Source organism: Hypanus sabinus, chromosome 2 (genome assembly GCF_030144855.1).
Source record: "Hypanus sabinus isolate sHypSab1 chromosome 2, sHypSab1.hap1, whole genome shotgun sequence".
NCBI lineage: Eukaryota > Metazoa > Chordata > Chondrichthyes > Myliobatiformes > Dasyatidae > Hypanus > Hypanus sabinus.
Window position 1 is genome coordinate 142,450,102 of NC_082707.1, and position 13,638 is coordinate 142,463,739.

The 13,638-nt window shown below is 37.5% G+C and overlaps 1 protein-coding gene across 2 annotated transcripts in view; it reads right to left on the bottom strand.

The window, feature by feature from the left end:
* The window catches only part of prkd1 (protein kinase D1), a 351,830-nt gene that overhangs the window by 63,403 nt on the left and 274,789 nt on the right, over positions 1-13,638 (bottom strand). For both annotated transcript variants that reach the window (XM_059956078.1, XM_059956087.1), the window contains exons 7-8: positions 13,173-13,371; positions 94-217 (exon numbers count right to left, since the gene is read on the bottom strand). In XM_059956078.1, the coding sequence (XP_059812061.1) occupies positions 94-217; positions 13,173-13,371 (323 nt within the window). The remainder of the gene's footprint in view (positions 1-93; positions 218-13,172; positions 13,372-13,638) is intronic.

The window sequence follows — 13,638 nt, forward strand, 5'->3', positions numbered from 1 at the left end:
GTAACACTAGACTTGCCATCCATTTGCACGTTCACAAAGGCGTACAGATGAAATGTCAAATATCTGGCTGGTCTACATCAATAACCTTCTTACCAGGTTGTCCTTGCTGGTGAAGTGAACCATCCAGCCCTCCTTCAGTACAGTGCTGCTACTCCTCTTTGTGTGTTTAATAGATTGTACCACTCTCATTAAAGGAATGTTATTACTTGTGGAAGGGCTTAAGAAGAGAGAAGAAAAACAAAATAATTTTGAAATACATTTTTTCAAGGTGATGTCATATATTTCTTAAATTAATTCAAACTGAACTTCCTCTGAACTTTGCTTGTTTATAAAAATTGTTTACTTTATTATAGCACTACTCAATTAATAGTTTTATAAACATGGGTGCAATTTTAACCAAAGACATAACCAATGAGTTCCCTGTTGGCTCAGTAATAATTTCTGCTGCTCTTTCTGGTGCATCTCATCATGACGCAGCATCCTTCATCAAGGATCATCACCATCCAGACCATGACCTCTTCTTAACTACCACCATTGGGCCAGATGTACAGAACCCTTAGGTCCCACACCACCGGGTTCAGGAACAGTTATAACCCACAACCATCAGGCTCCTGAACTGGCATGGATAACTTCACTCACCTCAATGCTGATCTGACTCCACAACCTATAAACTCACTTTCAAGGACGCTACAACTCATGTTCCCAGTATTAGTACTTATTTACTTTTTTTATTATTTGCACAACTTTCTTTTGTACCTTACTTGTTTGTCAGTTTTTGTTTTATGTAGAGTTTTTCATAAATTCTATTGTATTTATTTCTATAATATCTTGTAAATTTCTGTAAGAAAATGAATCTCAAGGTATTACAAGTTTACATATACATTAATTGATAATAATTTTACTTTGACATTTAAGTTCCGATGCTGGCTTTTGTGGTTTAACCTAGCAAGTGTATGTAACCTGGAATGAGACAAAAACATTTTCTGATGCCTGAGATCACCCCTAGTGCCCTCAATATTTTATTGTATTATGAATATTTCTACTTCTCCCTTAATGCTCTTTCTGACAGATCATCCAAGTATTTCCCTGGAAAGGAAAACGTTCCATGGCTTGGTTTAAATGTCGTTCATAGATATAACTCTGCCTAGTATGTGGTTCTGCAAAGAGACTAAACATTGGCTTTCTTGGTTAAAGCTCATGTTTCAATGAGTTTCTCCTTCAAGAATGTTCAGTTTAGATTGCAGTGCTTTAAATTTTGTAAGTGTTCATTGAAACTTAGTCGCATTGCATTTAGAACTTGTCAAATTAGTTTTACGTTGTTACTTCTCCAATGTCTGGATGATTTTGTAACGTTGATGTAATTAATCCAAAGGTATACACTCAGTGGTCACTTTATTAAGTACAAGAGTTAGCTGATAAAGTGGCAGCTGAGTGTATAATAAAAGATTGTCCATGTTTCCTGCACATAGTTTGGAATTAAAAACAGTCTTGAAACCTATAACTTTGGAGTTGTTACATTTAGCATAGAGAAGTGAAATCTTCTACAGCCCAAATGAGGCTTAATTTCAATTGTCACCACTGAAAATTGATGAGATTTTTTTTCCAGATCTATTTTTGAGGTAAATTTCAGACAGTTACTTTTGAGTTTATTGTACTGAAATCAGGTTTATATTCAATATTAAATTCATCATTGTGTGGCCCAATAAGTAGGTCACTGCAGAGTTTCATAGAATGGAGAGTGTGTCCCACACATTGTTTAGTCATGAAACAAACTAGAAGACAGAAATTCTATATGTAAGTTATGTTTAGCCGTTAAATTTTAGCACAGTGAAGTGCATTATTGTTGTTTTTTTTCTGAACCTTATGATACCCATCGCAATATAAAGGTGGCCTGATTTAAATTTTATCCACTGAAAATTGAGGAAAATTTCATCAGAGCTATCTTTGAAGTACCAATTATTCACTGAAACGGACCCAAGTACCTTTGGTCTATCGAAATGACCAAATGAAATGGAAAATTTGTGCTCTGAGTTCTTGTGGGACACCAATTCCGATTTGAAATATTTAGATGAATATAAGCAAGAGAAAGAACTAAGCTTTGTGAGATACCAAAGAAATGCCTTACATATTTGCACCATTACACAGACTAATTGAAATGAGCAACAGATAATATTCTTTTGTTGCTTCTGGTGAAATGGGGGCATAGGGGCGGGGAACTTCCCTTGCTCATTTACTTTTGGCTAAAGTTTTAAGATAAAAGATGACTGACATGGCCTTGACTGAGGAGCAGACTCAATGGGCCAAATAGCCTAATTCTGCTCCTATGATCTTATGGTCTTGACATTGTTAGGCATTGCTTCAGTGTGGTTAGTGTGGGGGGAAAGGGCATACTATGCTTTTAAACTCCTTTTAAACTAGGTCAACGTGCAGACTCCAACATACAACATTGGCCAGGGGTCTGAACTGCACTGAAAATAAACTTCTGAAGGTTAGAAACTCATTGTCTGGGATGGATGGATGGAATGGAATGGCTCAGAAAGCAGCCACTGAAACATCAGAATGAATGTTGCAGAAACCTAGACACACCAATAAACTAATGGGAGCTGGTACTTCAGTGATAGCTGAACACGAAACACTACCAGTAAATGCGTGAGATACTAGAACCTGCATTGAAGCATTCTATATATGGGAAAATTTTAAATGATTACAGTTGGAAAACCAGTATGCCAGTGCATTTGACAGGAATCTATCTGCAAAAGAGTTTGCTTCAATCTGCCCTAATTTGGAAATGGGGAAATAAACATGAATACTTAACAGAATGAACAGATGAAAAATTTTGGCCAAATTGTTACATCACTTCACAATCTGATGCCAAGAGTTTTTTTCCACATGTTACTCAACACTATTTGAATTACCAACGGTTGCATAAAAGAGCAATTTTTGCATCAAAAAAATAAGATGCAGCTCGGGCCACAAAGTACGATGTTTTTCAGACAACCTGTATAATATACTATTTGAATGTAACAGATATTACTGTTCACTTTCCTGTTTAACTTTTTAACCACCATTCAGGGCCCCAAACATTCCTTCCAGGTGAGGCAACACTTCACCTGTGAATCTGCTGGAGTCATCTATCGTGTCTGTTGTTCCCGATGCGGCCTCGTCTACAATGGTGTAAGTTGGTGTCTGCTTTGCCGAGCACCTCTGCTCCATCCATCACAAGTGGAATTTCCCTTGCAATATTTTAACTTTGATTCCCAATCCTGTTCCAACATGAAGGTCCACGTCCTCCTCTTGTGCTCCAATGAGAGGAGGTAGAGGAGCAACACCTTATATTCTGCCTGGGTAGCCTCCAACCTGATGGCATGAATATCAATTTCTCCATCCAGTAAAAATATTTCCTTTCCTACCCCCTCTTCCTCTATTCCCCACTCTGGCCTCTTACCTCTTCACACCTCCTCCTGGGTCCACTCCCCCTTTCTCCTATGGTCCATTCTCCTTCCCAACAGATTCCTTCTTCTCCAGCCCTTTATCTTTCCTACCCATCCAGCTTCATCTATCACCTCCTAGCTGGTCTCCTTCCCTTCACCCCTCCTTTTTATTCTATAGTGTCTTCGCTCGTTCTTTCAAGTCCCGAGGGAGGGTCTTGGCCTGAAGCGTTGACTGTTTATTCATTTCCATAGATGCTGCCTGACTTGCTGAATTCCTCCAGCATGTCGTATGTGTTGCTTTGGATTTCCAGCACCTGCAGAATTTGTCAAGTTTAATTTTTAGACTGTCTGCCACAACCTCGTGTGCCATCATATAATCGTGAACTAAAAGAAGGATCTCTGATCATGCTATGCAGGAATTTGGATCTGCCAATACTATACAAGAGCATAGAATTATCAGTTGAAAAATTACCATCACACATAATTAAGGTGATAATAATGAATGGTAATGCTGTTGGTAAAATGTTTCACACCTCAGATACCAGCTAACCCATCTGATCACCTTTTCAATGGAAGGGACTTCAAATCCCTGGTTCACTTAGTTTGACATATGAACATTAACAAGGGCAATCAACAACAGTTGTTGCCCTTAATCATGAACCTCAGTGCATTTCTCATGGTCAGTTATGTGTTGTTTGTTCCAAATTGAAAATAAAAATAATCTATGCATTTTCATAGTGGATTCAAAAGTGTATGGTTAATATGATTTATGTATTTCACCTCTTCCAGTGAATTCCGCAAATTAAGCAAGCTTTATACAGGGCCAACAAACTATCTGCCGGAGTGATGATTGTGGGGGAAAGGAATTGTCAATCCTGTGGGTTGAAACCCTGCATTAGGGCACTGCATACACAATGTAGCAACCACAGGATGATAATGGAAGGTTGTTTTTTGGACTGCAGTCCCGTGACTACTGGTGTTCCGCAGGGGTTGACGCTCGAACCATTACTACTGGAATCTACATCAATGATTTGAATAAGAATGTGTAACGCTTGCTCCGTAAGTTAGCGTAAAACACTAAAATAGGTGGTGCCATTGAGAGTGAAGATGCTTATCAGAATTTCAAAAAAGGAATTTTCATCAGCTAGTAAGTGGGCTGAGGAATGCCAAATGGAGTTTAATTCAGAATGAGTGTGAGGTGTTGCATTTTGGGAAAATAGATCGGGGTAGGACATTCAAGTCAATGATAGGGCCTGGGGCGTGTTGTACACCAGAGGGACATATGAGTACAGTATTTGGTTCCTTCTAAGCAACATCCCAGGTTGATAATTTATTGAAGAAGGCTTTTGACATGCTGGCCTTCATCATTCAGGGAACTGTGTATAGAAGTTGGGATGTACACATACATTGGTGAGAATGCATTTAGAATATTGTGTTCAGTTTTGGTCACCCTGCTGAAGGAAAGACAACATTAAGCTGGAAAGACTACACAAAAGATTTACGAGGGTACTGGCGGAACTTGAAGGACTGAGTTATGGGGAGATGTTGAACAGGTTGTGACTTTATTATTGGAGCACAGGAGAATAAGGAGATGTATAAAATTATGAGGGACGTAGATTACGGTGAATAGGCACGGTCTTTTCCCCAGTGTTGGGGAATCAAAAAATAAAGGGCATAGGTTTAAAGCGAGTGAGGAGAGATCAACAGGAAATTGAGGGAGAATTTTTTCAAAGAGAGTGGTCAGTATATGGACAAGATGCAAGAGGCAGCTATATCAGCAACATTTGAAAGGTATATGGATAAGAAAAGTTTAGAGGGATGTGTGCCAAATGCAAGCAAATGGTACTAGATTAGATCAGAATCTTAGTTAGCATAGACCAGTTAGGGCGAAGGGCCTGTTTCTGTACAGTATGACTCTATGACCATTTAATTTCTCTTTTCTGTTCTTTTCCTTCTGCACTACTGCATCTTCCTGTCACCAAACTTGATTTAGTTCTTTTCAATTTTCAGTTTTCTTCCAAGAACAGGGTGTATAAACAATTTTTGTGTTTCTATATTTTTAAAAGATTGCGGGATAACCCTGATCTGATATGGTAGGAGAAAAATCTACCAATTAATTAATTTTCTTTTCAACATTCCACAGTCATTACTTGATTCTATTTTTCCACTACAATTAATGAGTAAAGGATAATATATTCTAAGTGAGTTTCCAATGGTGGCATCTTTCTCATTGATATGCTGTGAATGCTAAACAGAACAAATTTCTTATAAGCCATTTATCGATTTATTTTCTCATATATTAAGATCCAACAGATTCCTGGATCTTTCACTAATTTTGTACTCAAGTTTAATTTATTCTTCTTATAACTTTAACTTTTTCTTATTATTTTGTTTCAATTTATGCATTTCCTCATTGAGTATCTGTCCTTTCTTCATTACCACGACTCATCCAACCCCAAACTGATTCCACTATACCATTTCCAGGTATCCAGTCATCTTGCTATCATAAGACCACAAGACTATAAGGTATGGGAGCAGAGTTAGGCCATTTGGCCCATCAAGACTGCTCTGCCATTTCATCATGGCTGATCCATTTTTCCTCTCAGCCTGAATCTCTCTCCTCCCCTCACCTTCTCCCCCCCCCTCCCACTATTTCTTTTCATGCCCTAATCAATCAAGAATCTGGCAATAAAATTGCAGATTTTTGCCATGGTTGGGGACTGCCTGTCCAGTGGTAAAAATTAGGCACACTGTTTGGAACCAACAAGTGTGCTGCAGTTTCAACAACAAACACAAACATATCTTAGATGCTATTATATCTATGATCACTAAGAGCAAATCATTGTTACTTTCTGTATGTCATTTTTCAGGGTGATCTTATATGAGCTATATAAATCAATGTGGTGCTCTTAGAGAGGTGAATAAACTCATGAGGGGAATAGATAGAGTGAATGAACACAGTTTTTATTTCCCCAGGGAAAATGAACTAAAAACTAGAAGATACAGGTTCAAGATGAGAGATGACAGATTTAAAAATGTCTTGAAGGGCAACTTCTTCATGTAGAAGATAGTGCTTGTATGGAATGAGCTGCCAGAGGAAGGGGCTGAGGGAGGTAAAATGACGACATTTATGAGCCATTTTGATAAATACATGGACAGGAGAGATTTAGAGGGATAGCAACCAAATGCAGACAAATAGGACCAGCTTGGTGGTTATCATGACTAGCATGGATGAGCTGGGCTGAGGGACCAGTTTCAATGCTGTATTACTCTAGGACTCTACATGCTTTAAATGTAGAAATATGTTTTTAATTTTGCCTCATTGATGTAGTCAAGAACATTTCTTCAATTAAATCATTCCTGTTATACAGCCTTCCCAGTTTAATTGAAGAGACAGTATGCTTACAGAAAGCTTGCAGAGAAACCACGTATCAGTACTTTACTTATCCTTCCACTAAATTGACAGCGTCTGATAAAAAGCAAGGAACTGTAATTATGGTTGTTAGGTCCGAATTGTCAGCGTGACAAACCTTGCAGGAAATTCACAATAGAATAAGAATAATGGAAATTCTATGTTGCCTTTGCAAAGATATTAATATTTATTATTGAATTAAAGAAGGTTAATATCATAGAATATATTGTTAGGGAGAAAAGTACAGTCGGCCCTCCTTAGCCGCAGGTTCCGCATGTGTGGATTCAACCAACTGTGGATCGGGAAAACCTGGAAGTTGAGCATTGTTGGCCTTGTGTCTCATTCGTTCGCTACTTGTGTTGTGAGCGACAGGAAGGCTAGTAAGGGATGGCTGGCTAACTATGTAAAGCGCTACAGCCTCAAGAACTTAAAAATCACGGGAGAATCAGGATCAGTTGATGCCAAGGCAGCATCCGCATTCCCAGAATAACTACCTTGGTTGCGTCTGTACTGAACATGTACAGCCTTTTTTTCTTGTTACTATTCCCTAAACAATACAGTGTAACAACTATTTACATAGCATTTACATTGTATTATGTATTATAAGTAATCTAGAGATGATTTAAAGTATGCGGGAGGATGTGCGTAGGTTATATGCAAATACTATGCCATTTTATATAAGGGACGTGAGCATCCGTGTTGTTTGGTATCCACAGGGGGTCCCAGAACCAATCCCCCGTGGATAACGAGGGCCGATTGCAAATCAATCTGTGACATATTTTTCTTGCAACTAAAATAGATATTTAGTGGATTCTAGTTAATTGGAACAGACAGTTATTTGGGACAATTTTTAAAGAATAAAATATAATCAAAATAATATCTGGGATTCCGTTCATTTATTTGGGACACTATGCTGCTTAATTGGGACAGGAGACTGCTGCTGGACAATTTCTAACTAGTGTCAGTCACGTGAACTTGTGTGGCGGCAGATACTAGACTGCTTAGAGCTAACAGTTTTTAAATAGCATCAGATGTGTGTTTGTGTTCAAAAAGCAGTGATTTTTGTCACTGATAGTTGGTGAGAAATAAGCAGTAAGACGAACTAACATTGTTTTGCCCACTGCAGTTTTAAGCATTCAGGCTTGGAGTTGCCGGAGATGGCTGGGGGGGAGCATGGGTTGAAAATAAAATAATTTCACTACTTCAGCAAGTTAAGATCTATGAAGAATTTGGAAGTACAGACAATCATCTTGAATGTTACAATGAAAATGAAGATTCAGAGGAGCCAATCATCAAAAACATTGTATGAAGGCAGTTCATTAGGAGTCTGCGCTAAATTTATTCATTTACAGTCAATCAAAAGTACACGGCAGCATGTTTGTTGTCAGTCATGTCCAACAATGACGGTGAAACCTGTTAAAGTGGAAAAGCTATTCCACCGAGACAGTTCCACTCTCTTGACCTCGAAAGTGTGGATGCGGCAGTACGAGCAGCAGTCACAAACTGGGGTCAGTGGATAACCATGACTTCTGTGCCTTATCATGTCCTCCTGCTCTCCACGAAGCATTACAGAACCACTTTCTTAACTACTAGATCTCACTGTTGATCTCATCTACCCAGTCTGCCAAAACTGACTTCACATGCTAGGACAGGCATGTCCCTATTTCACAGGGGTATGAGGTCCACTGGCTACCCTCACCTGTCAAAACAGTGTACTGGGGTGTGGCCACTGTACACACCACAGTACAAACAGCTACTTGGAGCCACAGGTGAGAACTGAGTGTCTGGTGGGGACCAAAGGTGATTAAGCTGCCCCAGAACGGACACGACAAGCCCCCAAAGAGGTTATCCCATACACAGCATTGTACACTGCATAAATTCCTCCATTAATAACTATTAGAACATAATACACGGTTTTGTAGTACTGTAGTAGCATTGGTAGAATTATAATTTACTCTGTATTTCCTTAAAACACCTAATTTCATACTTAGTTAAACAGTAGTTTGTCTTTTTTTTTATCCCTTTTCAACTATTTTGATGAAACTTCAGCTAATTGGGGCAGTTACTTAATTGGGCCATAATTTATCGGTCCCAATATGTCCCAATTAACCAGAATATACTCTATCTAAACAAAAATAAATAGTACTTTGAGTTCCATTTTGTTAAAATGATAATAGCTGGAAGCCATGTTACTTTCCAAAATAAAACTGTACAATGAAATATGTGGTACGTAAACTCAATATATAAATAATTCTGCAATGCCATCAGAGCCGGACTTTTAAGCATATATTTCAATAGCACTCTAACTTTGAAACTCTATTTGCCATCAACTTTGTCATATTTAAAACTAAAAGATTTTAATCCAAAAAAAATTAGTAAGTTGTGAATTTTGACATAATTTCCATTAGCAAGGTACATGACAAATTGTTGCTTTCCCTGGTGTTTGCTTTATATCACGTAATAAGCTCAATGCATTCACCTCAATTTACAGCAGTTAATTAGTAAAATCAAATCAAGAAAAGCATGACCACTATATATCAGTTCACCAAAAATCTTCCTGGGTTGTGCAGGAGAACATTTAAAGACAGCTTGACTAGATTCAAATCCCAAGCTTTTTACATTAGAATCACTTCACATCTGGTTTCAGGTAAAATGTTTAAGTCATGCCATTTCAATCCCAAAGTGTTCCTGTACATTATTAAAATGTAGTTGAAACTTTTAATTTAAAATTGATTTAAAGTGATTGCTGCTGTTTAGTTCAGGGATCAATTTTCAAAAAGTAAGCATAAAGGCTTGGATAATGCAAATTAAAATAAAATCAGATGCTTTCTGTAACTTGAGAAAATCTGGGATGTGAAAAACTCCCTCGTAAAAGATCATTATCAGGAACAAAGCTGAGATATGTGTGAGACATTGCTACCAGCCACAGCCAAACTTCTATACAGATTGTTGCAGATATGTTAGGAGTTCTAAAGCTAATGTAATGTCTATTGCCATCTACATGTTCAGAGGAAATGACCACTGGTGAATGCCTACTTCACTAGGCAGAGGAATGTCATTGAAAAAATACACAGTGTTCTGCGATAATAAAAATCTGGGTCTTCTGTTCATTGGTAACTTGAGGGTTGCTTGAAACCCCACTCCTCTAGTTCAGCTACTACCACACACAACTTGGTATGAAGGTATCCCAAAAGACTGCTGACTTTGTCAAAGAGCTTGTATAAACTCACTGCTGCAATCAGTGTGATATTATTAATTTTTGTGCTGTTGTACATTAAAAGCTTCTCTGTCTCTTAGCCATGCTGAAAGCAATTAGGGACTCTTCAAGAAAAACCAGCAATAAACAAAGGAATGCCAATTGAAAACATCCGTGGTTGGCTGTTTCCTATAATCAAACCAAACCTGGTGAGCAGAAAAATGTCTAATATAATGGCCTATTAGATTAGATAGAGTAGTTCACCAACCAATGGCCAAGCAAATTATCTTTTTCTTTATTTAAGAACTGTTATAAACTGAGAAGAACTTGGGGCAGATTACATAAAACTTCATTTGCTAAATAATCTCACATTATGTTGCATTTTGCTGCTTTAGGAAGATTTCTTCTCATTATACAGCGCAACAAAGCTCCATGGTTACTGTAAGTAACTGAAATGCAAGACCAATCTCATTCTGATAAAGAGTGAGGGGTTCTATGAGGCAAATTGTGGGCTCTGAGATACAATACAATGACAAACTTCCCAAAGTAATTAGCAGGCCTTGTCCACATTACACTTAAAAATACATCCTCCCAACCTTCTACACTAGGCAAGAACAGATTGCAAAGGAAGGAGCAGTTTTACACTTGTGTCTGACAAGAGTAGAGTCAAGCTGTGCCCTGTTTATCAGTCTGGAAAACAGAAGTGCTCTGCTTGGTAAAAAAGAATAAAGAAAATCTTAAAAAACTATGATTTTGACTTTGAAATAGCCACTTCAAACTTTCGATGTTGGCAGGGGCCTCAATGTGTCAGCTGCCATTAATTGTGTGTGGAAACCAATCGAGTACTTTAGCAACAATATTCAGCTCAAGATTTTTTTAAAAATCATATATATCTTTGTTGTACCAAATGTGGGAAATCTTGTTTATAGGCAGAAAGAAAAACAACTTCCTTGAACATGGTTAATTAACCATGTTAGATTAAAGCAAAGCCTTTGAAACAGAAAATTCTATGCCTCTCACATGAAGCAAAATAACAAAGAACATTTCCATTTCTTCAGTCTGTATAGACAAATACATTAGACATTTAAAACTAACGCAGAATACATATTGTGTTCCATATGTAGTAATTTTATATAATGTATCAAAACATTAACTTCAGTATTGACTCCAACAAAGGTTAGTCAGTTTATCTTTATTTGCAAAAATTGACCAATTTGTCACAAATTTCATGTGCTAATTTCTTCATTCTCTCCTAATATGATTTTCAATATCTGCCATTTATCAATAATTTATCAATAGTTTTTTAATTATGACTTTTACAAATCCATTAAAGCTCTATTGAATAGATAAAATTTTTTATATCTGCCATGATTTAAAATTAATGTATAAAGTGTTTAAAAATGTGTTGAAAACCCTTTTGATTTAGTGGATGTAGGAATATCACAGATCCCAGCATATGCTGAAGGTGTGTAATCTTCAGCTGTGAACATGATAAAATGTGTCATTTGGCCTACAATACATCTAGTTGAAGGAGAAGGTTGTTTATCTGAAATTTTCTGTGAAATAATTATATAAGGAGCAATGGCTTGGAAATTCTCTAACATAGCAGTATGTTTTTATGCAACATGTGAAAGGATTCTATCATAACTACATACCGTGAATGCCCACATTAATGGATCTGTGGTCTGGTTACCCACAGTGATCTTAGCACCACTGTAACGCACAACTGGTGTTACTTCTCCACAACTCTCTCACCTTTCAAAATTCTAAAAACTTTTTGGGCTTTGAAGAAACTCTTATGTGAAGGATTGAGGCCGATTTTTGCACGAATTACAGGACAGAGGCTACATGGACCCCTGTTGGAGATGCAAGACAAAACTCTCTCTTGATGAGATGCTTCTATAACTCTTCATTTTCAATTATTGCAGCATCTCCCGCTCCATACCCATAACCTTGTGAAATAAATCCCAGAAACTTCCTCCATCCCTCCCCCCTCCCCACCCCTAATTTTCTTCTCATCACTCTACTGGCCCATAATCAGCTCCTCATCCTTCAATTATCCCTTTCTCTGCACCCACGTGCGATCCTCTCCTCCCTAAACTATTGATCAATATATGCTCTCTCCAAAATTGTGACAACTCATGGAAAAAAGTACAAGAACTTGTCTTCTGAGCACTTCACCTGAGGTTTTACGTGTTGCAGAATATGAAGTCTTTGGGTAGATGCAGAGAAGACATGGACTCCTCAATGGGTGTTTCCTTGTGTGGGAATTCCTTTCCCCTTTCTCAGCTTCTTCCAGCAATTTACTATGCATAAATTTAAACTTGTTAAATTCTGGAGATAATTTTCTTTTGTTTCTTTTCCATTTCTGACAAAGAGTCTTCAAACTGAATCATTAGCTCTGTTTCTCTTACCACTGAAGTGGCCTAACATGATGTGTATTTCTGTTTTTACTTGAGAGCTCCAGCATCTGCAGTTTGTTAGATTTTCAAAATTCGCTTTTAGTCCTTCACACTTGATTTCACAACCCTAAATTAATTAGCCTTCATAAGTTACTAAGTTCAGAATGTTCATCATTGTAATTTATCCCTACCTTGATAAGGTGATACCATTACTGAAAATAATTTGACAATACATGTTTTTCTCTGTCGCATCTACAATTTCAGGTTATTTTTTCTGCTATACTAATGATGTACACGGCCCCATCACATCTGAACATAAAACATTCAGAAACTTTTAATCTTAATTTCTGGATTCCTCTTGAAACACTTCTCCTATGATAACTTTATCCCAGTTTTCAAAAACTTTCTTAAAACGTCTTTCTTTTTTGTTATTCCCATGAGTTCTCTTCCTGTGATGTGGCCTGGAGCACTTCAAGATGCTCATAAGTGCAAGCAGTCATTGCTATGAGGTGATTCGGAACCAGTTATCTAAAAAAAAGAGATTCTCTTTCTTCTGCGAATCTTTTCCTTGAGCCAGCATTGTCAGAACCATTGTGTTACGGAACACACCTGGCAGCTTTAGTATTCTATTAGATGCCACGCAGGAAAAACATTTAACAAAACACAGTCAAATTAAGTGTACCTATTTAACAGGAATCCCCTCATATCAGCTGCAATGAGTCTAGACTAACCTTATTGCACGGTTTGCATCATCATGTTCATGGTCGTGCATGTCAGCACTGTCACCGTGGGTCACTGTGATTAACATTTCAGAGTCGTGTGACATGGACTCTTCCATATCATCAATAATTGCACTGTTTCTTTCACTGTCATTGTCATCACTTCCTTCTTCCATCACCACATCTGCCTCTGCACCAGGGCTAAGCAAATCTATTAAATAAACAAAACACACAACTCAATCAAAAATTCCATCTGGGATGTTTGAATTAGTTCTAATTACAGAGAAAAATGCTTGGGAATGCACAGACTATGAATGCACCATATGTGGTTATATGCTGATATGAATAGATTTCACACATAATCACGTAATGTATATATTTTATAGAATATTCAAGAATGGTATTGTAGCAAAAATTATTCTTGATCACCAACAAACGATGTTTTCAAAGTTCCTTATAAAACTGACATTTTGAGATA